General features: G+C 39.2%; 3 protein-coding genes across 3 annotated transcripts in view; 2 read left to right on the top strand and 1 right to left on the bottom strand.

Annotated features, from left to right (window-relative positions):
• LOC131934037 (monocarboxylate transporter 12-B) overlaps positions 1–26,015 on the bottom strand; it is an 89,389-nt gene that overhangs the window by 32,802 nt on the left and 30,572 nt on the right. The window lies entirely within an intron of this gene.
• Positions 6,502–13,793, top strand: LOC131933720 (organic cation transporter-like protein). Its single transcript, XM_059290344.1, has 6 exons — positions 6,502–6,583; positions 6,930–7,079; positions 11,870–12,000; positions 12,580–12,713; positions 13,211–13,314; positions 13,607–13,793. The coding sequence occupies exons 2-6, from the start codon at positions 6,937–6,939 to the stop codon at positions 13,791–13,793; spliced, it is 699 nt and encodes a 232-aa protein (XP_059146327.1). The 5' UTR covers positions 6,502–6,583; positions 6,930–6,936.
• On the top strand, positions 18,733–25,345 carry LOC131934075 (organic cation transporter protein-like). Its single transcript, XM_059290468.1, has 6 exons — positions 18,733–18,867; positions 19,733–19,939; positions 20,443–20,669; positions 20,826–21,007; positions 23,763–23,914; positions 24,470–25,345. The coding sequence occupies exons 1-6, from the start codon at positions 18,740–18,742 to the stop codon at positions 24,642–24,644; spliced, it is 1,071 nt and encodes a 356-aa protein (XP_059146451.1). The 5' UTR covers positions 18,733–18,739; the 3' UTR covers positions 24,645–25,345.

Genomic DNA, 26,015 nt, shown 5'->3' with positions numbered 1-26,015 from the left:
AACCCCATGACCTAGTTTTTCTTTTTTTTAGCTTACAATATGTACAATACAATTTATGGCGGCCTATCGAATAGCAGGATGCCATTGTTTATGTCGCCATTACACGTGAAAACCAAATTGTTTTTGCTTTTTTTTTTTTTTATTTAGTTACCGAAAATATTAACAACATCAAATATATCCAATTTTTAGTGAAGTCCGAAAAAAAAACAGGCAGGATTTTATAACCATATCAATTGTAACTACGCCGGGCATGATTTTTATATTAATTTATGGACCTCTCAAATACTTTTGAGACTTTTCTTGCTGGCGTCCATTACCGAAAAGTAGAAAATAATCGCGGCGTATTGTACGTCGCGGGTAGGTCCGTTTAAATTATTTTAAAATCGAACAGGGGCGGAACTACAGTGCCGCCAGACCCCGCATTGCGGGGGGGGGGGGGGCACGCCATTTAGGGGCCCATCGCCGACCATAATAAATTCTTTATAGTTTAAAAAAAATAATTTTCTTGCATTTTTGACTTGACGGTAAAAGCTTTTGTAAATAAAAAACAGATCTACTACAGTAGTGATGTTATACAGTAGCTAACACATGATGTTGCGTTAAAAAAAAAAACTATATGCCTGAGCTGTAGTGATAGGCAAACGTTCAGAACACTTCCATGACTTATTTCCCATTTTTAAATTGTAAAATAGGGGTGCTCATAAGCTCCTTTTAATATATTTGTACTAAACAAAAGAAAAAGATATTACTTTTCTTAGTTATTATTTTAAAAAACATACTAAATAATGACATAGCATAAATTGGAAATATATTTAAAACAAATAATATAAATACAAAACAAGGTAATTAAAAAGTCTAGTGACAATTTTAGCGCAATTTCCTTATGTTATCTAAAAATAGCTCTGTCGTAGCGTAAATCAAGAGCAGGGTTAGTAAAACCATTGGTTAGTTATTAAAACGTTTTTTATTAATTTTTTTCAGTATTTTACATGTTTTATTTACAATAGAGTTACATGACTAAAAACCATTGCGCGCCTACTGAACGTGATGGCGCAGCCATGGAACGCGATGGCGCAGCTATTGAACGTGATGACGCGTGTGGTGTGGTTGGAAAAAATGCCTACTAATTCGGTCCAAATTTTAATTAATTCAAAATTTTTTTTGTGACCGAACGAAAGGATATTTTTGAAAACTTTCTTCGGCAATATTGTTCTAAATTATGGCAGGAATCGATTGGTACATGTTTCAAGTCGCTTAGTGGTCTGGTTGCCGAGATATGGGCCAAAAACTGCATTTTTTCGAGGTTTTTTGGCTTTTCCGGGAAATCCATGAAAGAAACCCGTAATTTTTATGGCCTATGTTCATCCTCGTAACTTGCTTAACATAATTGCTTTTGGAACTAGTCATCGATATATATATATATATATATATATATATATATATATATATATATATATATATATATATATATATATATATATATATATAATTTTAAATACTTTTATTTGCGATTAAAACAAGTACATTTTGCAAATGTTTATAATGAATATTTACATGATGTCATGTATTTGATTATAAAAAAAAATTTGCAAAGGATGACAGTAAAAGGGGTGAAGGTCAAATGAAAGTGTCAGAAGTCTGGGTGGGGAGAGGAAAGGAAATTTTTCAGAGAGTGTCAATGGGACAGTGAAGCATTTTCTATGTAGGGAAACAACTTAAGTTGACTAGTTGAAAGGGTGTTGTAGTGGTCGCATTGAGTTTTCAAAAGGTTGCAGTGTGAAAGATGAGGGGAAAGAGACAAGATTTAGAACTTTAAATAAGTTCTGGATATTGATGTTGCGGTGGGTGGTGGGGTCGTTGGAACAGTTAAAGGGATTTTGGGGTTATCATGTCTGGGGGTAAAGTGGATAGAGGGGGAGAGAGGAGGGGGTAATTTTTTTTTTTTTTTTTTTTTTTATTAATTCAATTGTTTTAAACATTTAAATCAGTAATAATAATATATTTGATAGATTTTACATAGCATCAAAGACATGAACAATGAACATCAATTGCATATATAATAATCAAAGGGAAAAAATAAAATGGCATAAGAACTAGATTAAAATAAGGTGTGCAAACTAGGTTTCTCTTCACTGCTTAGTTTAGTGTGCTGCGGAGTCAAAAGTTCACACTGTAGCCACCCATGGACAGAAATAGAAACGACTGTGGGCGAAGGGTCTCTGTAATCACGTACTGATCTATCATTCCAAAACTTTCCATGACATAAAATTGACCCTTGGCAATGAGGGCACGCTACCTTGAAATGTCCGCCAGTCCGGTTGAGTGGGGGGGGGGGGGGGGAAGTGTGTGTGTGTGCTGGGGGGGGGTTGAGGTGGGTATCTCTTTCTACCATTCAGGTTGTGCATTTTAAAACCCGGGAAACAGAAGACTGTTCTAATGTTAATTTACTTGGGGGTTGATCGAGTGATGTTTGGCTTGAGACTGTCTAAATTAAAATTAATACTTTATTTATTTCTTTCCTGTATATTTCTTTTTTTTCTCAGTTAAGTGAGAGTTCCCAGTCTATGTCTAAGCTTTGCTTGAAATATTTCTTTTAACTCGATGTCCGTGTATTTTGTGAAAAAAATATCTGAGTTTATTCCTAATTTGCCATATAGTCGATCTATAAATAGCCATTGCTACTAGTCTGTTTTCGTCTTCTGTTCTTTGTCTAGTCGTGTTAATTAAATTAAGTGTGATTGCTTTATTTGTTGTGGCTGTTTGATTGGTGGTGTTTAATATTTTCGCAAGTGTTTGCTTTGTTTTCTGTACTAATATACAATCTAAATAAATTTGTTTCTCAGTTTCTTGTATATTTTGTTTACACGTTTGACATGTTATTTTAACATTTTGATTTGACTTTGTATTTCGTGAAACTGGAGTTGTGTTAAAAATCAGTCTGTATGCTATTTCCCTTTCTTTTGGTGTAATGCGTTTATTATGTAGGTTTCTAAATGTATCTTTAATGTCTATTATGTTGTGTTCCCTGGCCCAACTAATTCTCGTGTATATATATATATATATATATATATATATATATATATATATATATATAGGCCTATATATATCTAATATATAAAGCTCAGTTCTGTATGTAATGCATATGTTTGTCGTTGGTCTTGGATGAATTTAAGTGTTAGAAAATTATCGTGCGCATTTGTCTAAATTTATGAGCTAAAAAATTACTATTGAAAGTGTTGGGAAATAATTTTCATTTTTCAAATTATAGTAATAATTGTCGGCATGTTCATTAAATACAAGTTTTAAAAAAATATCATCTTTTACAAAAATTCTAATTATGTCTTTATTTAGTCCTATAGCACTTACTTCCCTTTGATAAATTTGGAAAACAAAATTACTTCCCTTTATAAAACCATTGCATTTTGTGGAAAATAATTTACTTTTTAATTACTTTGTTTTGGTGTTGGGAAAAAAAAATTACATAATTAGCGGGGATTGATCAAGTGCAAATGTTGTAGGTATTTTACGGATAAGCTTGGAGTATTAAAATTGTTCAGTAAATTGAAACAGGCGCGTTCGTTTAAGTGAGTGCAAAAGACTATGAATAAGTTGGGGTACTATAGTCGTTCATTAAGCTAAAACAGGTGATTCCGCCCCGGGCGTTTATGTTCGCGTTAGTGTTTTCTTTGTGTTTAGGTGGGTTTGCGTTAGTGGTTTCGTTTTGATTTGGTTCGTTTTTGTTCTTTCTTTTTTCGGTTTTGTTTGTGTTTTTTTTTGTTTGGGTTTGTATTTGTGTTTTTGGTTGGTTTTGCGTTTGGATTTGGTTTGTTTTCGTTTGCTTTTTCGTTGTTTTTTTTGTGTTGGTATTGGTGTTTGTGGTTGGGTTTGTTGTTAGGTTTTTGTTTTCGTTTGCTTTTTTGTTTATTTTTTCTTTGTGTTTGTATTGGTGTTTGTGGTTGGGTTTGTTGTTAGGTTTTTGTTTTCGTTTGTATTTGTAATTGTGTTAGCGTTATGTTTGCGTTTTGTTGTTTTGGTTGGTTGTGGTTTGGGTGGGCAATGCCGGGTTTATGATGATTACTAAACCCACAGGTAATGGTCTTTAACAGAAAGGTTTTTCACAGAAGCCAGAGCAGGGCCTGGCCGGGACGGCTAGTATATATATATATATTTGTTTAGATTGATACAATTTTTGTTTTGTCGGCCTACATTGTGTGTTTTTTCTTATTTCTTCAGAGTGCTACTTTCAATTTATTTTACATCATAGCGAAGTTATGACATACAGCTAGTAATTATATATATGCTATCATTGTAAGCCTAGCTGCACGTTGAGTTTCAGATAAGGGTTGAATAGACACATCCGAGTTTACTTCAGTCATTTATTTCCGTGGATGGAGGAGGGGGTGGGGGTGGGAAGAAGCACTTGAAATTTTGGGGTGGGGGGAGGGTAAAGTAACGGGGATGTTTGTTGAAGTGAATATTTAATACATACATTATACATATTAGCATTTCAGGTGGTGGTTTATCGTTGCAGGCCTATTATACTGTATTATGTGAGGTATAGACATTTTTTTTTCGCCGGCCTGGCGACGAAATAGTTCGCCAGGCTACTGCGAGGTAGGGAAAAAAATATATAAAGCACATTCTGAGCTGCATTACATAAGTGTGGTTAATAAAATAGATGGCTACTTGACTTAAAGGACTTCTTTAACATTTCTCTACATCAATTATGTGATATCATAATAAAAAAAAGGAAAACGACTGGTAAAAACGCCCCGACTTTCCAAAATTGGAGAGGGGGCGCATTTTAACCAACGTCAATATCTATATAAATGGCGGGGTGAGGGGTGCGCAAAGTTAATAGTTCCCCCAGGCACCGGAATCGGTCGCTACGCCTCTGCGATGAACACTGGTTAGAGAATGTTTTTTCAATGCAATTTTTAGCGCAATTTCCATACTGGACCATTGCGATTATCAACTCGTTATTTCTGGATGGATGGATGTGTGTCCGCAGCTTTTAAGTCGTATCTCCTCCTCAACGAAGCAATATCGAGGACTAGTTCCAAAAGCAAATATGTTAAGCATCCGATATATATATATATATATATATATATATATATATATATATATATATATATATATATATATATATATATATATATATATATATATATATATATATATATATATATATAATACATGTATATAGAACGTGCTAAAAATTCGGCGGCTTTTTGTGCTCTTTTCGATCCCCCCACTACGAAAACCTGGATACGCCTCTGGATGGCACTTTCAATGGAAACGGGCTATAGAAATGATGGGTAAGTTTGTGACTCGTTTGTCTGCCGAGAGAACACAGAGATCGAGTGGAAAAGTTCTCACGTTTGTCTTTCGAGAGATCTAGTAGTTAAAGTTATCAAGTTTGTCTGTCGAAAGAACACAGAGATCTAGTGGTAAAGTTCTCACGTTTGGCAGAAAATGGGGTAGATTTGGTGCCGTGTGGAATGGTAGGTTCGGATCCCGTTGGGTTCTGACTGTTCTGTCTTTACTTGGACTATATTCTGTACCTTTGTCTACCCTTGGCGTTGAAATAGAACGAAATTAGTGGTGGTTTAAGTTAGGATTTCATAGGTAACAAGACTAAAAAATGTCAAGATTAAAGTCGAGTGTTCAAAAATGAACAGAAACGTAGACTTCTAGTTATCTGCCTTTGCAAATATGTACCAACTTTTTTAAATGATTAGGCCTACATATCTATTTTTTAGAGCTTCAATTTTTATTACTTATTCGATACAAGACGAAATGTACCAATAAAGAAACGGGTTTTTATTATTAACAGCTGTAGTGACACATTATGTAACAAACAGTAGGCCTATAGGCCTGCTGTGACAGGACAAAATATCTTAAATAAATATTTTAGACAATTATCTCAAATAATTATCTGCGACCGAAAATCTCAGTCAAAATATACGAACAAAAATTTGGATGTTCATCAGTTTCTTACAGGCCCCCGGAGCCCCCCCCCCCCCCCCCCCCGAACACAATGGAATTTATATAGAAAATATTTACTTTTAACAGTAGTTTTAACAGTGTCCGCCCCTACCCCTGAAATTTTAGTCCGCCCCCCCCCCCCTCCCGAAAATTACAAGTGTCTTCCTAGGGAAAAAAAGTTTGGAAGAAACACTGATGTAGATGTGCTTGAAATCTTGATTACAAGACTGCAGGAAAACAGAAAAAAGAAATTATGTTATCAGATTGTAGGCTTCAAAAACACACCAAAGACTGGAAACACATTATCTCTGATGGTTGCACATCAGCTTTGTATTTCCGCACCATGACGCACAGACGCGGGCGAATGAATATGCAGAGCTGCATGTCTCAAGTAAAATTGAGGAAGTGTTTTTTAAATTTCAATGTTTCTTGACGTATTTTAAATTGTATATCCAAAAAGATAATGCATATTACCGCTGTTTTTTTTTTTGTGAACCTGACACCAGTGTAATAAAATGACCCCAGCGACAGTAGCATCAAGTCTTAGTAAAAAGTCTTAGTTCGATCCAAATACTAAACTGGGCGTAAAGTAGAGGTACTGTGGGATAAATGGACATGTGAAATAACTAGGGGTAATATAACTGTACACTGAGGCGATTGGTGGTTGAACACATAAATGGAGCAAACATAAGACTATTTTATCAAAATATTTAACCTCTCCACAACACCACAGTTAAGAAAGACTAAATACTATCAGTTAGCACTTAAGAAAAATAGCAATGCAACCCACCCTTTGAATAACAACATGATGTTATAACACTTCGTCCCCTAAGATACCCAATGCCGATTTTCCACGTTTAAAATCATGTTGGTAAAAAGTAGAACTTTTATCGCCATTATCTGTTAGTTGTAAAATAATTCATCAAAATTCTAATCAAAAGACAGACCATGAAATACGACGAAGTTTTGGAGGTTATTGGCGAGTTTGGAGCTTACCAGAAGTGGATGCTGTTCCTAGTGTGTTTACCCGTCATACCTATCGCCATGCAGTCCATGATAACAGTTTACATACTGGCCTCTCCCAACCACAGGTAGCTGTCCTCTACTGACATCTCCCAACCACAGGTAGCTGTCCTCTACTGACATCTCACAACCACAGGTAGCTGTCCTCTACTGGCATCTCCCAACCACAGGTAGCTGTCCTCTACTGACATCTCCCAACCACAGGTAGCTGTCCTCTACTGACATCTCCCAACCACAGGTAGCTGTCCTCTACTGACATCTCCCAACCACAGGTAGCTGTCCTCTACTGACATCTCCCAACCACAGGTAGCTGTCCTCTACTGACATCTCCCAACCACAGGTAGCTGTCCTCTACTGACATCTCCCAACCACAGGTAGCTGTCCTCTACTGGCATCTCCCAACCACAGGTAGCTGTCCTCTACTGACATCTCCCAACCACAGGTAGCTGTCCTCTACATACTGACATCTCCCAACCACAGGTAGCTGTCCTCTACTGGCATCTCCCAACCACAGGTAGCTGTCCTCTACTGACATTTTCCAACCACATGTAGCTGTCCTCTACTGAAATCTCCCAACCACAGGTAGCTGTCCTCTACTGACATCTCCCAACCACAGGTAGCTGTCCTCTACTGACATCTCCCAACCACAGGTAGCTGTCCTCTACTGACATCTGCCAACACAATGTAGCTGTCCTCTACTGACATCTCCCAACCACAGGTAGCTGTCCTCTACTGACATCTCCCAACCACAGGTAGCTGTCCTCTACTGACATCTCCGAACCACAGGTAGCTGTCCTCTACATACTGACATCTCCCAACCACAGGTAGCTGTCCTCTACTGACATCTCCCAACCACAGGTAGCTGTCCTCTACTGACATCTCCCAACCACATGTAGCTGTCCTCTACTGACATCTCCCAACCACAGGTAGCTGTCCTCTACTGACATCTCCCAACCACAGGTAGCTGTCCTCTACTGACATCTCCCAACCACAGGTAGCTGTCCTCTACTGACATCTCCCAACCACAGGTAGCTGTCCTCTACTTACATCTCCCAACCACAGGTAGCTGTCCTCTACATACTGACATCTCCCAACCACAGGTAGCTGTCCTCTACTGACATCTCCCAACCACAGGTAGCTGTCCTCTACTGACATCTCCCAACCACATGTAGCTGTCCTCTACTGACATCTCCCACCACAGGTAGCTGTCCTCTACTGACATCTCCCAACCACAGGTAGCTGTCCTCTACTGACATCTCCCAACCACAGGTAGCTGTCCTCTACTGACATCTCCCAACCACAGGTAGCTGTCCTCTACTGACATCTCCCAACCACAGGTAGCTGTCCTCTACTGACATCTCCCAACCACATGTAGCTGTCCTCTACTGACATCTCCCAACCACAGGTAGCTGTCCTCTACTGACATCTCCCAACCACAGAAAGCTGTCCTCTACTGACATCTCCCAACCACAGGTAGCTGTCCTCTACTGACATCTCCCAACCACAGGTAGCTGTCCTCTACTTACATCTCCCAACCACAGGTAGCTGTCCTCTACATACTGACATCTCCCAACCACAGGTAGCTGTCCTCTACTGACATCTCCCAACCACAGGTAGCTGTCCTCTACTGACATCTCCCAACCACATGTAGCTGTCCTCTACTGACATCTCCCACCACAGGTAGCTGTCCTCTACTGACATCTCCCAAACACAGGTAGCTGTCCTCTACTGACATCTCCCAACCACAGGTAGCTGTCCTCTACTGACATCTCCCAACCACATGTAGCTGTCCTCTACTGACATCTCCCAACCACATGTAGCTGTCCTCTACTGACATCTCCCAACCACATGTAGCTGTCCTCTACTGACATCTCCCAACCACAGGTAGCTGTCCTCTACTGACATCTCCCAACCACAGGTAGCTGTCCTCTACTGACATCTCCCAACCACGGGTAGCTGTCCTCTACTGGCATCTCCCAACCACAGGTAGCTGTCCTCTACTACTGGCCTCTCCCAACCACAGGTAGCTGTCCTCTACTACTGGCCTCTCCCAACCACAGGTAGCTGTCCTCTACTGACATCTCCCAACCACATGTAGCTGTCCTCTACTGACATCTCCCAACCACAGGTAGCTGTCCTCTACTGACATCTCCGAATCACAGGTAGCTGTCCTCTACTGACATCTCCCAACCACAGAAAGCTGTCCTCTACTGACATCTCCCAACCACAGGTAGCTGTCCTCTACTGACATCTCCCAACCACAGGTAGCTGTCCTCTACTGACATCTCCCAACCACAGGTAGCTGTCCTCTACTGACATCTCCCAATCACAGGTAGCTGTCCTCTACTGACATCTCCCAACCACAGGTAGCTGTCCTCTACTGACATCTCCCAACCACAGGTAGCTGTCCTCTACTGACATCTCCCAACCACATGTAGCTGTCCTCTACTGACATCTCCCAACCACATGTAGCTGTCCTCTACTGACATCTCCCAACCACAGGTAGCTGTCCTCTACTGACATCTCCCAACCACAGGTAGCTGTCCTCTACTGACATCTCCCAACCACAGGTAGCTGTCCTCTACTGACATCTCCCAACCACAGGTAGCTGTCCTCTACTGACATCTCCCAACCACATGTAGCTGTCCTCTACTGACATCTCCCAACCACAGGTAGCTGTCCTCTACTGACATCTCCCAACCACATGTAGCTGTCCTCTACTGACATCTCCCAACCACAGGTAGCTGTCCTCTACTGACATCTCCCAACCACAGGTAGCTGTCCTCTACTGACATCTCCCAACCACAGGTAGCTGTCCTCTACTGACATCTCCCAACCACAGGTAGCTGTCCTCTACTTACATCTCCCAACCACAGGTAGCTGTCCTCTACATACTGACATCTCCCAACCACAGGTAGCTGTCCTCTACTGACATCTCCCAACCACAGGTAGCTGTCCTCTACTGACATCTCCCAACCACATGTAGCTGTCCTCTACTGACATCTCCCACCACAGGTAGCTGTCCTCTACTGACATCTCCCAACCACAGGTAGCTGTCCTCTACTGACATCTCCCAACCACAGGTAGCTGTCCTCTACTGACATCTCCCAACCACAGGTAGCTGTCCTCTACTGACATCTCCCAACCACAGGTAGCTGTCCTCTACTGACATCTCCCAACCACATGTAGCTGTCCTCTACTGACATCTCCCAACCACAGGTAGCTGTCCTCTACTGACATCTCCCAACCACAGAAAGCTGTCCTCTACTGACATCTCCCAACCACAGGTAGCTGTCCTCTACTGACATCTCCCAACCACAGGTAGCTGTCCTCTACTTACATCTCCCAACCACAGGTAGCTGTCCTCTACATACTGACATCTCCCAACCACAGGTAGCTGTCCTCTACTGACATCTCCCAACCACAGGTAGCTGTCCTCTACTGACATCTCCCAACCACATGTAGCTGTCCTCTACTGACATCTCCCACCACAGGTAGCTGTCCTCTACTGACATCTCCCAAACACAGGTAGCTGTCCTCTACTGACATCTCCCAACCACAGGTAGCTGTCCTCTACTGACATCTCCCAACCACATGTAGCTGTCCTCTACTGACATCTCCCAACCACATGTAGCTGTCCTCTACTGACATCTCCCAACCACATGTAGCTGTCCTCTACTGACATCTCCCAACCACAGGTAGCTGTCCTCTACTGACATCTCCCAACCACAGGTAGCTGTCCTCTACTGACATCTCCCAACCACGGGTAGCTGTCCTCTACTGGCATCTCCCAACCACAGGTAGCTGTCCTCTACTACTGGCCTCTCCCAACCACAGGTAGCTGTCCTCTACTACTGGCCTCTCCCAACCACATGTAGCTGTCCTCTACTGACATCTCCCAACCACATGTAGCTGTCCTCTACTGACATCTCCCAACCACAGGTAGCTGTCCTCTACTGACATCTCCGAATCACAGGTAGCTGTCCTCTACTGACATCTCCCAACCACAGAAAGCTGTCCTCTACTGACATCTCCCAACCACAGGTAGCTGTCCTCTACTGACATCTCCCAACCACAGGTAGCTGTCCTCTACTGACATCTCCCAACCACAGGTAGCTGTCCTCTACTGACATCTCCCAATCACAGGTAGCTGTCCTCTACTGACATCTCCCAACCACAGGTAGCTGTCCTCTACTGACATCTCCCAACCACAGGTAGCTGTCCTCTACTGACATCTCCCAACCACATGTAGCTGTCCTCTACTGACATCTCCCAACCACATGTAGCTGTCCTCTACTGACATCTCCCAACCACAGGTAGCTGTCCTCTACTGACATCTCCCAACCACAGGTAGCTGTCCTCTACTGACATCTCCCAACCACAGGTAGCTGTCCTCTACTGACATCTCCCAACCACAGGTAGCTGTCCTCTACATACTGACATCTCCCAACCACAGGTAGCTGTCCTCTACTGACATCTCCCAACCACAGGTAGCTGTCCTCTACATACTGACATCTCCCAACCACAGGTAGCTGTCCTCTACTGACATCTCCCAACCACAGGTAGCTGTCCTCTACTGACATCTCCCAACCACAGGTAGCTGTCCTCTACATACTGACATCTCCCAACCACAGGTAGCTGTCCTCTACTGACATCTCCCAACCACAGGTAGCTGTCCTCTACTGACATCTCCCAATCACAGGTAGCAGTCCTCTACTGACATCTCCCAAATACTGGGAGTCTTTGCACAAAGTAAATTGTCTCTACTTTCCTCTACCTCTCTCACCAACCACTGTGATACGTAAATAAAGAATCAACTTATTTTAACTTTACTGAGTGAATGCATGTTTATTTTTAGATGCGCCTTGCCAGGTTTTGAGAATGACACGTACTTGATACAAGATGAATACCATTTTAAAGCCGTGAATGCAGCCATTCCATCTTTCAGCCGAAATGGCTTCTCACAATGTAATTTTTACAATCACACAGGTATTTATCTGGACATGAAAGTTGTAGACGTAAAGTTGTATTCTTTTATTTAAGAAGGGAGAATCAAAAGACTATTACATCAATATTGTTTTCGTAAAATTGTATGTTTGATTTAGGAGGAAGAAGGAAATGACTTCATCTATCTTAATGCAAACTGTTTATTAAACATCAACAGTATCAAACGTTAACCTTTATAGTTAAACATAGGTATTCTATACAATCTATTTCCATTTTTTCTATTGCGCCCCATCAATACACCAAAGGATCAATGCACTAATGTTAACACATTGGGAGCCATACATAATTATTATATAACCTAAAAACTTAAGAAATACACCTTATCCATATAATTATAATACATATGGTACTGTATGTAACAAAGACAAAGTTGTTTTTTTAAAGCTACTGAGCTAATATCGTTCATGAATGATATTATGTCTTTTTGTATTCACACTTATATATACATGATATTCAGAGAACCTGTTCTTAGAGGTGTGTGTACTTTATTTTCTTACATGTCATCGTATTGGCCGACTTTACGCCCTCAATGTTAACCCTTTTCTGTTGTTACATGAATAGCGTCTGAAGACGACACAGAGGCAGTTCAATCAAAAGACTTGGCCTCCAATGGCCGCAAGTTGAACACAAGCCTGCAGAGTTGTGACACTTGGGTGTACGACAGATCGTCCTTTGAGGAGACTTTGGTTTCTAAAGTAAGCAAACTGCTCACGTGACCGTCCTACACACCTTCATGGCCACTTGTTTGAAGACAAGATTGAAACCTTTTTAGAATAATTATTATTAAAGGCTTTTATTTAGTTCACAGTTTAATATGGTTTGTGCCCAAAATTTAATCCAATAATCCCATCACGTTATGCCCACAGTTTAATCCAATACTACCAGCACGTTATGCCCACAGTTTAATATGGTTTGTGCCCAAAATTTAATCCAATAATCCCATCACGTTATGCCCACAGTTTAATCCAATACTACCAGCACGTTATGCCCACAGTTTAATATGGTTTGTGCCCAAAATTTAATCCAATAATCCCAGCACGTTATGCCCACAGTTTAATCCAATAATCCTAGTACGTTATGCCCACAGTTTAATCCAATAATCCCAGCACGTTATGCCCACAGTTAAATCCAATAATCCTAGTACGTTATGCCCACAGTTTAATCCAATAATCCCAGCACGTTATGCCCACAGTTTAATATGGTTTGTGCCCAAAGTTTGAGACAGTCTCACAGCCAAATGGTCTACATGTTAGGAAGTTTGTTCGGCACCTTTATATTTGGACCATTGGGAGACATGTACGGTAACCTTTCATTAGAAAAATATAAATATTGGGATAGAAATTCGGTATAACTTGTCAGTATTGTAGGACAATAAATATTGGGATAGAAATTAGCTATAACTTTTCAGTATTGTAGGACAATAAATATTGGGATAGAAATTTTGGTGTAACATTTCAGTTCAGTAGAAGTAGACTCTAAGATGAGGTGTCAGTTTCAATATTGCAATTTTCAATTTATAGTTGGCTAAAATTTTTCAAAGATGTTTTATGTAACGAACAACAAGTTAACGCGTCAATTTTCTCACCAGATACGGGCGTAAGATTATTCTAATCAGCTCATTGTTGGTGTATGCCGTCTCGAGCACATGCATAGCTTTCATAGAGACGTTCTTACTCCTGGGTATTGCACTCTTCATGGATGGCGCTAGCTGCACTGCCTTTTACAATGTCCTGTACGTTTTAGGCAAGTCTTTGATACAGTTTATAATAGATTGACGACAGAAGCCTGTGGTTGTATATAACACATTTATTGGGTCTAACTACATCACGATGGTAACACACAGAGAGAGACGGAAGGAAGTACACAAGGGACATCACTCAAGATAACAATATTATAAATATAACTAATACAGAAGAGTGAGTTCCCTTGACCTCACAATTATTTCAATCTATTACATCCCTTTACCCTTAGAACACAATAACACATCTCTCAATAGAACAATTGATAGTATCCTAAAATCACCAATTATATTGTAACATGAACACTATGGTAGATTACATCCTTACAAACAATGCACAATATGCTACAACATAATCAAAATACAAAACAATAATGTCAAAGTCCTTTTGACCTTTAGAATCATAGGTCTAACTTATTTGGGACTTTGATTGTCCTGCTTGACCTTCTCAGTGGCTTTTGATTTGGTGACTCAAGATTCTGACCATCTGGATTCTCTATCTCAGAAGGTCTAGGATTTAAATCATTAACTCCAGAATTTACATTTTCTGACTCCAGACAACTTGGTTCACTCATATCAACAGAACTTGGTTGTGGAACAAACTGAGTTGGTGTGAACTGATCAGACTTGGTGGGATTGACAGATTCACACTTATTATCTGCACAAGTTATTTTTAACTTTATAAGACACAGGTCCTGTACATTGAACAATTTGACCTGGTATCCATTTTTCCTTTCTCCCATAATTTCTTAGATACACATTCTTATTAACACCAAATTCTCTTTCAATGGATGATTTGTCATGATTTAATGGAACTATTTTTGAATTGGCATCTGGAAGTATTATGCTGTTATTCAGATCCTTGACTGACATAGATTTCTTTGATTGATCAATTTCCTCAGGTAATCTGATAGTGCTTTCCTGGTAACCAAAAATACTGTTTAAAAGTACTGTTCTGGACCATATCACTTTGCAACTGTGATCCAGTATTTGAAATGGGTGTATTAAATGGCAAAAATCTTTTTTCTTTTCTTTTGATGTTACCCTTTTAGTTTCTGTAAGTGCTAATGATGTTAGCAAAGTTGTTTGATGATCACATTCCTCTTACTAATGTATTCTCTTTAAAACATTTGAAATTGCCATATCACCATAATCATTTATTAAGTTACAAATACTTTGTTTAGGCAACTCTGACTGATAATGGACTGCATCTTCTCCATCTTTTATATTATCTTCACAAAGGTTTTTATTTCTTATTTTATATGGCCTTAAGTCATCATTCACAGACTCTTCAGGCCAACCATTTTTACAGTACTCATATACTTTTATTAAGCACTCATCTTTTTGTGTTTCTCTTTTAATATCATTCACATTTATATTGGAGTTATCCATGATAGTGAAGAGAACAAATACATCTTCTGGTACATAGCTCAGGCTTTGGTTTTTTTTTAAAGGTAATCTACTAAGGCTATCTGCACTATTCTCAGATCCAGGTTTGTATTTCAATTCATAATTGTATGCAGTTAGTGTGATAGCCCATCTTTGAATTCTTGGTGAGGCATGCTCAGGTAGGGTTTTGTTTTCTCCAAATAAACCTAGCAATGGTTTATGATCTGTAAAGATGGTGAACTTCCTACCAAACAGAAACTTATGAAATTTCTTAACACCAAAAATGATGCCTAAGCCTTCCCTATCTAACTGAGAATAATTTTTCTCAGCCTGGTTCAAAGATCTACTGGCAAAAGCAATGGGTCTGTCACCCTTCTCATCCATGTGGGACAAGACTGCTCCTACACCATCTGGTGAAGCATCACATGTCAATACAAGTCTTTTCCCTGGGTCATAGTGAGTTAGAAAGGTGTCAGCAGACAAAGCCTCTTTTGCTGTATTAACAGCAGTATCTTGTTGTTTACCCCAGTGCCAAGTTGCATTTTTCTGTAGCAGCTTGTACAGTGGTGATAGTTTACCAGACAGATTTCCTATGAACTTTGCATAGTAATTTATTAAGCCCAAAAAAGCTCTTAGTTGTTGGGTATTTTCAGGTTTGGGTGCTTCTTTAATGGCTTTTGTTTTCTCAGGTTGAGGTCTGATACCTTGCTTGCTTAATATATAACCAAGAAAACTAATTTCTGTCAGCATGAATTGACATTTATCTTTGTTTATCTTTAAACCTTTTTCACCAACAATTTTCAATACTTTATCAAGTGTTTTAAGATGTTCAGTGTCATTCTTACCAGTTATGTACACATTGTCAAAGTACACACAAACATTTGGAATGTCCTTAAAAATACTGTCCATGACAGCTTGGAAAATTCCAGGGCTGGATGATATGCCAAAACATAGTCTTTCATATTGGTAGAGTCCTTTATGTGTGTTTATTGTCGTATAGACTTTTGAATCTGGATGCAGTTCTAGTTGAGTGTAAGCATGACTAAAGTCTAATTCAGTGAATTTGTCTCCTCCTGCCAAATTCAAAGAAATTTCCTCAATGTTAGGTATAGGGTACCTATTTAGCTCTATTTGCTTATTGAGTGTAGTTTTATAATCTCCACAAATTCTTATAGAACCATCCTTCTTTTAACACTGGCACAATGGGTGTCGCCCAATCGGAATAGTCTACCTTCTTTATGATATCTCTCTCTTTTTTTTCCTTTTTTTTTCCCTTTCTATTTTTTTTCTTTGTTTTTTTTTTTTTTTTTTTTTCTTTTTTTTTTGGATTTGTATCTTTAATGCTTAACTTCACTGTTCTATCATTTAGTAAACCTGAATTACCAAAAACACATTTATTTTCAGATATAACTTTATCTAGTGAAGTAAGACTAGATTCTTTTACATTCTTCAATGAACAAATACTCTCCCAATTTAACTTAAGATCACTTAACCAGTTCCTACCTAGTAATGGCGGTCCATTTCCTTCAACCACAAGAAGAGGAAGTTTAACACTTTGACCATTATAACTTACATGAACCATACACTCTCCTATTACCGGAACATTGTCACCAGTGTATGTTGTTAGACACTTGTGACACGGCTGTAGAGACACTGATCCTTCTGTGACAGCGTCAAAATCTTTCTTTGTTATGACTGTTAGAGATGCTCCAGTGTCAAGTTGGAAGCTGATGCTCTTACCGTTGATATTAACTTGTACATTGATGGGAGCATGACTTATTGATTTAACAGAGAACAGGTTGAAATCCGGCTGCAAATCAATTTGAGCATTTTCACAGGTAGAGTGGTTCATTGGTTGGGTTAGGTAGTCTTGGTGAGAGTTAACATAGTGCTGCTTTTGGTTGCGGTACTGTCTTGACTGGCTAGATTTAGCAACAGACGAAGACTTTGCAAAGCAGGCCTTGGCAATGTGACCTTGCTTACTGCACTTATAACAAGTTGCAGACTTGAACTTGCACCGATGAGATGCATGGGGACCTTTGCATCGATGACATTTTTGATAATTATTACTAGATTTAGATCTAGGATTTGAACGAGCAGGCTGTTTAGCATAAGTTGGAATGCTCTGATGGGGTTGATGTTTATTGACTAACCTGCTGTTTACTGCATGGATCTCTGAAGGTGTTAGAGATTTCGCCGCATCTGATGACTGCTGGATTGAAGTTGCAAGTTGTATTGCTTTTTCCAATTTTAGATCTGACTCGAGCAGCAACTTTCTTTGAATATCAGGGCTGTTTACACCTGTCACAAACTTTTCACATAGTCTGTCAGACAGCGTTTCTCCAAATTCACAGAATCTACTTAAATGACGTAAGGCAGCAACATATTCTGATATTGACTCGTTTGGTTGACGAGTCCTACTGTCAAATCTAGCTCGACATAGAAACTTTGATGGGGTAGGCGCATGGTGGTCTGTTAGCAATTTGCTCAGCTCGTTAAAGCTCTTGGTAGTTAGACTAGCTGGTGCGCATAAGTCTTTTAGTAGCCTAAATTGTTGAGGCCCTATGACTGTTAACAAAACAGCTCTCTTTTTGGCTTCTATCGTCACGTTGTTAGCTTCTAGGTAAAAGCTTAACCTCTCTAGGTAATCTTGAATGATTTCATCATTCGCATCAAATTGATTTATTTGGCCATACAGCGCCATTATTCTAGAAATAATTAGCTAATAAGCTCTAGCAAACCTCTTTTTTGCGTAAGTAGGTGCTCATTCTAGTAGATGTTTATCCTTCGTCGCCAGTTATAATAGATTGACGACAGAAGCCTGTGGTTGTATATAACACATTTATTGGGTCTAACTACATCACGATGGTAACACACAGAGAGAGACGGAAGGAAGTACACAAGGGACATCACTCAAGATAACAATATTATAAATATAACTAATACAGAAGAGTGAGTTCCCTTGACCTCACAATTATTTCAATCTATTACACAGTTACTCTAGCATACAAGTGGTGTGGTGTATGGCATCCAGAGGCGACCCTTCCCGGCGCCCGGGGACAAACTTTTGATTTGCATTGCACCCCCCTCAAGCTTTCGATTTGCACACCCCCCTCATACTTTCGATTTGCACCCCCTCAAGATTTCGATTTGCATCCCCCCCCTCAACTTTCGATTTGCACCCCCTCTCAACCTTTCAATTTATTTTTCCAACCCATTTTGGCGCCCCCTAAGGTCGGCGCCCGGTGACATGTGGCCCCCCCTCGCTACGCCTCTGATGGCGTCACTAGTTCGGGTGATAACTGGGGAACTACCACCGTGGGCGTTTTGGTGTCATTCCATTTTAGAGAGTGTCACCAGGTTTCTTCCACACTTTTTTTCTCCCCCACTCACAATGTTGTCAATTGGGCTGAAAGGTCATTGTTATTGTTTCTATTAAAAGCTTGGACAAATCAGATTTCTTATTTTAGTTAGTTTGTGTCACCTTGTGCTGTCCTTCACCCCTCCCCTTGTCAACTTACCTCGTGGGTTATGTATCTTCTTGATGTTTCAGGTCTAGAGCTTGTTGGTCCTAAAAAACGAACTTTTGCTGGAATGATCATCAACTTGTTCTTTGGCTTTGGCGTCCTTTTACTGCCAGTTTTAGCGTTTTACTTGCGTCATTGGAGGTCTCTTCAGCTAGCGGCGTCCTCGTGGACATTTATATTTGTTATATACTACTGGTAGTTACACGTCTTTTGTATTTGTTATATAGTACCGGTAGTTACATGTCTTTTGTATTTGTTATATAGTACCGGTAGTTACACGTCTTTTGTATTTGTTATATACTACTGGTAGTTACACGTCTTTTGTATTTGTTATATACTACTGGTAGTTACACGTCTTTTGTATTTGTTATATAGTACCTTTAGTTACACGTCTTTTGTATTTGTTATATAGTACCTTTAGTTACACGTCTTTTGTATTTGTTATATACTACTGGTAGTTACACGTCTTTTGTATTTGTTATATAGTACCTTTAGTTACACGTCTTTTGTATTTGTTATATAGTACCTTTAGTTACACGTCTTTTGTATTTGTTATATACTACTGGTAGTTACACGTCTTTTGTATTTGTTATATAGTACCTTTAGTTACACGTCTTTTGTATTTGTTATATACTACCGGTAGTTACACGTCTTTTGTATTTGTTATATAGTACAGGTAGTTACACGTCTTTTGTATTTCTTATATAGTACCTTTAGTTACACGTCTTTTGTACTTGTTATATAGTACCTTTAGTTACACGTCTTTTGTATTTGTTATATACTACCGGTAGTTAAACGTCTTTTGTATTTGTTATATACTACAGTAGTTACACTTTTTAAATTTGTTTTAAGGTACAACTAGAAGTTGTGTATATTCATATAACCTACTACCGGTGATTAAAAGTCTCTTATATTTATTATACTACACAACTAGATCTAGATGTTTTTTATATTCACTATTTTCTATTGGTAATTAGAAATCTTTTATATTTATTAGATAAACCCATCCAAACAAATCGATCTTGTCCCGTTTTGTCAACAAATGTCTGCTTCCCCCTAGGTTGATACCTGAATCTCCGCGGTGGCTCATCACTAAAGAGCGCTATGGAGAAGCTGAAATCATCATTCAAAGAGCCGCCATTGTAAACAAAACCAAAGTCCCAGACGCCTACAATTGGGAAGAACGCGTCATTATATGCGAACCCTTTAGGAATATCTTCGTTCATCGAGTGCTGGCTATCCGCACGTCCATCATCTACGCCAACTGGTACGTTTACAAATTCTGAGTTTTAAGTTTGAATACAAAAACACTTTAAGTTTTAGGAAACAAATAGCTAAATATACCCTTACCTATAGTGAGATATGTAAAAAGAAAATGTCATTTTATAAGAATAAAAGTGACTTACAGGCTACAAATGATAAAATTATATAAAACTTTATAACTATATATAAATTCAAAAAGTTTAGATTCAAAAGAATAAACAAAAGGTATTTAATAAAATAATTCTTTAGCACCATTGTTTAACTTTAAAAGGCAAATATTTTATAATCCTAACACACATTTTTTGTAAAAGACAAAAACAAATACACATTCACTACTGTGATATTCAAGATTTGCAACTATTAATATCAGTCTGATCAAACCAGGGTTTCTTTCAATCACTTTCTCCGTGGGAGGGGGGGGGGGGGGACTTGAAACTTTCGGCGATGACTGAGAGAAAAACTAGACCGAACCCTCCATTGTTATCTAACGTGATCCCTCCCCCACAGGGCAGTGTGTAGCATGAACTACTACGGTCTGAGCCTGAATGCTACACGTCTCACTGGATCAGTTTACGTCAACACCATCATATTCGCACTGGTTGAAATAAGCTCCTACCTCTGCTCCTATTTTTTCCTTGAATGTACAGGCCGTAAGGTGCTTCATATCATCTTTATGGCTTTAACTGGGGTCTTTTGTATGCTGTCACCTTTTCCACAAATATATGGAGGCTCGGGTAAGTTAAAGAGGAAAACAGTTCAAATGTTTATCAGATAAAATAGTTGCTGTTTTGAAAGTTGTTTTAGTCCTATGTGGTTCACTAATCCAGAGTTTAGTTGAGAGCCATGCCAATTACAACCGTTATTCTTCTATTCATTTATTCATGTACCAGGTTTTTATTGGCTCACTATACTCCTGGCAACAGTTGGCAAGTTTGGAGCTTCCGGTGCCTATGCCAACATTTGGCTGTACTCAGCCGAGCTCTTCCCCACGGTGCTGCGGAGCTGCTGCATGTCTTCTGGTTCATTTTTTGCAAGGATTGGTGGGATGATTGCCCCTTATGTAGCAAACTTTGTAAGTTGTAAGGATTGGTGGGATGATTGCCCCTTATGTAGCAAACTTTGTAAGTTGTAAGGATTGGTTGGGATGATTGCCCCTTATGTAGCAAACTTTGTAAGTTGTAAGGATTGGTGGGATGATTGCCCCTTATGTAGCAAACTTTGTAAGTTGTAAGGATTGGTGGGATGATTGCCCCTTATGTAGCAAACTTTGTAAGTTGTAGGGATTGGTTGCCCCTTATGTAGCAAACTTTGTAAGTTGTAAGGATTGGTGGGATGATTGCCCCTTACGTAGCAAACTTTGTAAGTTGTAAGGATTGGTTGGGATGATTGCCCCTTATGTAGCAAACTTTGTAAGTTGTAAGGATTGGTGGGATGATTGCCCCTTATGTAGCAAACTTTGTAAGTTGTAAGGATTGGTGGGATGATTGCCCCTTATGTAGCAAACTTTGTAAGTTGTAAGGATTGGTTGGGATGATTGCCCCTTATGTAGCATACTTTGTAAGTTGTAAGGATTGGTTGGGATGATTGCCCCTTATGTAGCAAACTTTGTAAGTTGTAAGGATTGGTGGGATGATTGCCCCTTATGTAGCAAACTTTGTAAGTTGTAAGGATTGGTGGGATGATTGCCCCTTATGTAGCAAACTTTGTAAGTTGTAAGGATTGGTGGGATGATTGCCCCTTATGTAGCAAACTTTGTAAGTTGTAAGGATTGGTGGGATGATTGCCCCTTATGTAGCAAACTTTGTAAGTTGTAAGGATTGGTGGGATGATTGCCCCTTATGTAGCAAACCTTGTAAGTTGTAGGGATTGGTTGCCCCTTATGTAGCAAACTTTGTAAGTTGTAAGGATTGGTGGGATGATTGCCCCTTATGTAGCAAACTTTGTAAGTTGTAAGGATTGGTGGGATGATTGCCCCTTATGTAGCAAACTTTGTAAGTTGTAAGGATTGGTGGGATGATTGCCCCTTATGTAGCAAACTTTGTAAGTTGTAGGGATTGGTTGCCCCTTATGTAGCAAACTTTGTAAGTTGTAAGGATTGGTGGGATGATTGCCCCTTATGTAGCAAACTTTGTAAGTTGTAAGGATTGGTGGGATGATTGCCCCTTATGTAGCAAACTTTGTAAGTTGTAAGGATTGGTGGGATGATTGCCCCTTATGTAGCAAACTTTGTAAGTTGTAGGGATTGGTTGCCCCTTATGTAGCAAACTTTGTAAGTTGTAAGGATTGGTGGGATGATTGCCCCTTATGTAGCAAACTTTGTAAGTTGTAAGGATTGGTGGGATGATTGCCCCTTATGTAGCAAACTTTGTAAGTTGTAAGGATTGGTGGGATGATTGCCCCTTATGTAGCAAACTTTGTAAGTTGTAGGGCTTGGTTGCCCCTTATGTAGCAAACTTTGTAAGTTGTAAGGATTGGTGGGATGATTGCCCCTTATGTAGCAAACTTTGTAAGTTGTAGGGATTGGTTGCCCCTTATGTAGCAAACTTTGTAAGTTGTAAGGATTGGTTGGGATGATTGCCCCTTATGTAGCAAACTTTGTAAGTTGTAAGGATTGGTGGGATGATTGCCCCTTATGTAGCAAACTTTGTAAGTTGTAGGGATTGGTTGCCCCTTATGTAGCAAACTTTGTAAGTTGTAAGGATTGGTGGGATGATTGCCCCTTATGTAGCAAACTTTGTAAGTTGTAGGGATTGGTTGCCCCTTATGTAGCAAACTTTGTAAGTTGTAAGGATTGGTGGGATGGTTGCCCCTTATGTAGCAAACTTTGTAAGTTGTAAGGATTGGTGGGATGATTGCCCCTTATGTAGCAAACTTTGTAAGTTGTAAGGATTGGTGGGATGATTGCGCCTTATGTAGCAAACTTTGTAAGTTGTAAGGATTGGTGGGATGATTGCCCCTTATGTAGCAAACTTTGTAAGTTGTAGGGATTGGTTGCCCCTTATGTAGCAAACTTTGTAAGTTGTAAGGATTGGTGGGATGATTGCCCCTTATGTAGCAAACTTTGTAAGTTGTAAGGATTGGTGGGATGATTGCCCCTTATGTAGCAACTTTGTAAGTTGTAAGGATTGGTGGGATGATTGCCCTTTATGTAGCAAACTTTGTAAGTTGTAGGGATTGGTTGCCCCTTATGTAGCAAACTTTGTAAGTTGTAAGGATTGGTGGGATGGTTGCCCCTTATGTAGCAAACTTTGTAAGTTGTAAGGATTGGTGGGATGATTGCCCCTTATGTAGCAAACTTTGTAAGTAGTAAGGATTGGTGGGATGATTGCCCCTTATGTGTAAGTTGTAAGGATTGGTGGGATGATTGCCCCTTATGTAGCAAACTTTGTAAGTTGTAGGGATTGGTTGCCCCTTATGTAGCAAACTTTGTAAGTTGTAAGGATTGGTGGGATGATTGCCCCTTATGTAGCAAACTTTGTAAGTTGTAAGGATTGGTGGGATGATTGCTCCTTATGTAGCAAATTTTGTAAGTTGTAAGGATTGGTGGGATGATTGCCCCTTATGTAGCAAACTTTGTAAGTTGTAAGGATTGGTTGGGTGATTGCCCCTTATGTAGCAACTTTTTAACTTGCGCATTTACAATCTCAAAAGTCTCTATAGTCCTGAAACTTTAAATAAAAAATGTTTATTATTTAGTTTAAAATATCAGTGGTGCAGGGTGTGTGTGTGTGGGGGGGGGGGGGGGAAGAGGGTCCCTTATAGACCCCATGAGGGCTAGCCTAACCCACTCCACACTTGAAATAAATTGCAACCAAATCTTTGACCAGAGCAGCAGCCTTGACCGTGAGACTGCAGGAATTATTCCATTAATTGTGTTTGGTGTCGTCTCCATCATAGCAGGAGCATTTTCATATTCGCTTCCAGAGACCAGGGACACAGTTCTCCCTGAAACTATTGCTGAGGCGCTAGCACTTGGCCGGTAAATATCTACTGGTTCAACTATTTTTTTTCATGCCAGCATGGACAGTTCATTATTAGGATACATTTTCATGTAGATTATAAGCTTATAAAGGATTCACTAAGATGTAGGTAGTCTAAGATACCTGAACAATAAAAAGTATTGTCTGAAACTTAATTTAAAAAACACAATGAATGATATTTCCATTCTTGTTATTATTAAACCAAAATACTACTTAAAGTTACCCTTTTTGAACTTAGTCAATAGGGCAGGCAAACTAAGTTTCTGTGAGCACAGCTTATGGAGGGCAAGTGTGGCCAGTTGCCTTCATGTGAGCCAGGTACTCAACAGAGCTAGGTGGACTCTGGAACATTCTATGAGCTCAAAGTCTGGGATCATATCTCAAGACTTTCACTGTCCAGCGCTCTACTGTCCAGTTTCTAAAAAACATTTTTGGCACATAGAATAATGCCTCCAGCATGTGATGAAACATCATGTCATAGATATAGGTTTTGTATTTCTCTTATTGTCAATATTTACTTCCCAACACCAACTAAAATTATCTTTACTTCCTAGCACCCCAAAATATGTTCAAGCCAAAGAAAAGAATGTATCACCTAACCCGTCCAAAGATTCAACAAGCTTTCCAGAATTAGCACAAGCTAAAGAAAGGACAGAATCGCCTAGCTCCAAAGATTCGCCCAAGACAGCAGCAGACGCAGCAACAACACGTAGTGGAACAACTATATAGTAGTGGGAAAAGCGTTCACAATCTGAGGATACATTCATTCACAGGCAGCTTGCTGTTATAAGCTATTGGGGCATGGTCCCACATATACTTTGTAAAACTACATTGTTTATGTACACTGCCCATGTTGCAAGTGTTTATGATCCCAACACCCAGTCTTTGGCCATGTGCTAAGAGGATTTAGTTCAACATTGCCGGGTCAAACGACCAAGCCCAAAACTACTCAGCTGAGTCAACTGTTATTGGAACGTCCAGCTAGATTGGGCTCCAGAATTATATATATCTGCATCTACTCTATAGAAATCATTAGGGACCATTAAAATAGATATTTTAATAGTAGAAGTATGCCATGGGTAACTAAGTGGAAGTTTTAACAATTGTATAATTTGTGCTGAACAAATTGTTTTTACCTCAATACTATTACAGGTTTACTTGAGTTAAATCTGTATAACATCAGTACAATCCATTTTAGATGCTAAGTGTTCATTGGTAATAATTTTTTAAGAAATAGATTGTTTGAATAATAAGCTCCTAGCCCTATTTGTTTCTATTGTTACATATTGTAACCTGATGCCCTTACACACAGTTTATTAATGTGGACAAGTCTTATTGTCTGTAAATATAATTAATTTTTTTTAACATTAGGTCTACTGTAATCTTATTTTAAAAAATTGTATATGCTGAATAAATATATATTTTTATAATAGTTGTTCTATATATGTAAAAATATTGCATACTTAAGTGTTCTTGAGTTAGTGAGCATATAGGGTGAGGCCAGATATATCAGTATGTAAAAACATCAAACCTCTAAAAAAAGAGAAACAAAATTGATTTAGCATTTTCTATTAAAAAGGCTAAAATACTCTAATGTCATTAAAAAAAAAATTGTGGAAAATGTACAGAAAGGCAATACTTTAATAAAAAACAATTTCTTTAAGAAAAGTTTTGGTCAGAAAATAAGTAAGAGATCTCATGAGTGACCAAAGCTTTATTGAAGAAAGAAAGTTTATTTTGTTTTATTATTTTCAGTGCATTTAAAAGCTAATGTTTTTTTTATTTGTTTTATTTTTCACTTTTTAGTAATTCGTTCTAAATGAAGTTGGCACTAGATCTTCGACTAAAATTTTTTGTTAAAACCCAAATAACTAGTTTGAAATCTCTAAAAGACGGAGTTGCCTGCCCTATCTTCGATGGTCAACCTTGATAACAGTTCACCCTTTTCGACAAACTGATTGCGCAATCGCTAATATTTAATCGAGTTATCTCCCCTTTTATTAATGCAATAGTTGAAACCTGTACAGTTGTATGCCCCTTGTATGTGGTCAACACCCTGACAACCAACATTCAGTGTGAACTACAGCTCAGCTCATAGAG

The sequence above is a fragment of the Physella acuta genome, unplaced genomic scaffold (genome assembly GCF_028476545.2).
Source record: "Physella acuta isolate Inbredline_101_S28 unplaced genomic scaffold, ASM2847654v3 ptg000108l, whole genome shotgun sequence".
In the NCBI taxonomy this organism is placed as follows: domain Eukaryota; kingdom Metazoa; phylum Mollusca; class Gastropoda; family Physidae; genus Physella; species Physella acuta.
This window is presented reverse-complemented; position numbering and strand designations above follow the sequence as displayed.

What these genes read in the sequence shown, in the direction of transcription:
- LOC131933720 (XM_059290344.1), top strand. Translation starts at nt 6,937, where the DNA reads ATGAAATACGACGAAGTTTTGGAGGTTATTGGCGAGTTTGGAGCTTAC. An exon ending in CTGGCCTCTCCCAACCACAG is followed by an intron (nt 7,080 to 11,869) that starts GTAGCTGTCCTC and finishes GTTTATTTTTAG; the next exon opens with ATGCGCCTTGCCAGGTTTTG. An exon ending in AGGAGACTTTGGTTTCTAAA is followed by an intron (nt 12,714 to 13,210) that starts GTAAGCAAACTG and finishes TTATGCCCACAG; the next exon opens with TTTAATATGGTTTGTGCCCA.
- LOC131934075 (XM_059290468.1), top strand. Translation starts at nt 18,740, where the DNA reads ATGATCATCAACTTGTTCTTTGGCTTTGGCGTCCTTTTACTGCCAGTT. An exon ending in CCCCTTATGTAGCAAACTTT is followed by an intron (nt 21,008 to 23,762) that starts GTAAGTTGTAAG and finishes ATCTTTGACCAG; the next exon opens with AGCAGCAGCCTTGACCGTGA. An exon ending in GAGGCGCTAGCACTTGGCCG is followed by an intron (nt 23,915 to 24,469) that starts GTAAATATCTAC and finishes TTTACTTCCTAG; the next exon opens with CACCCCAAAATATGTTCAAG.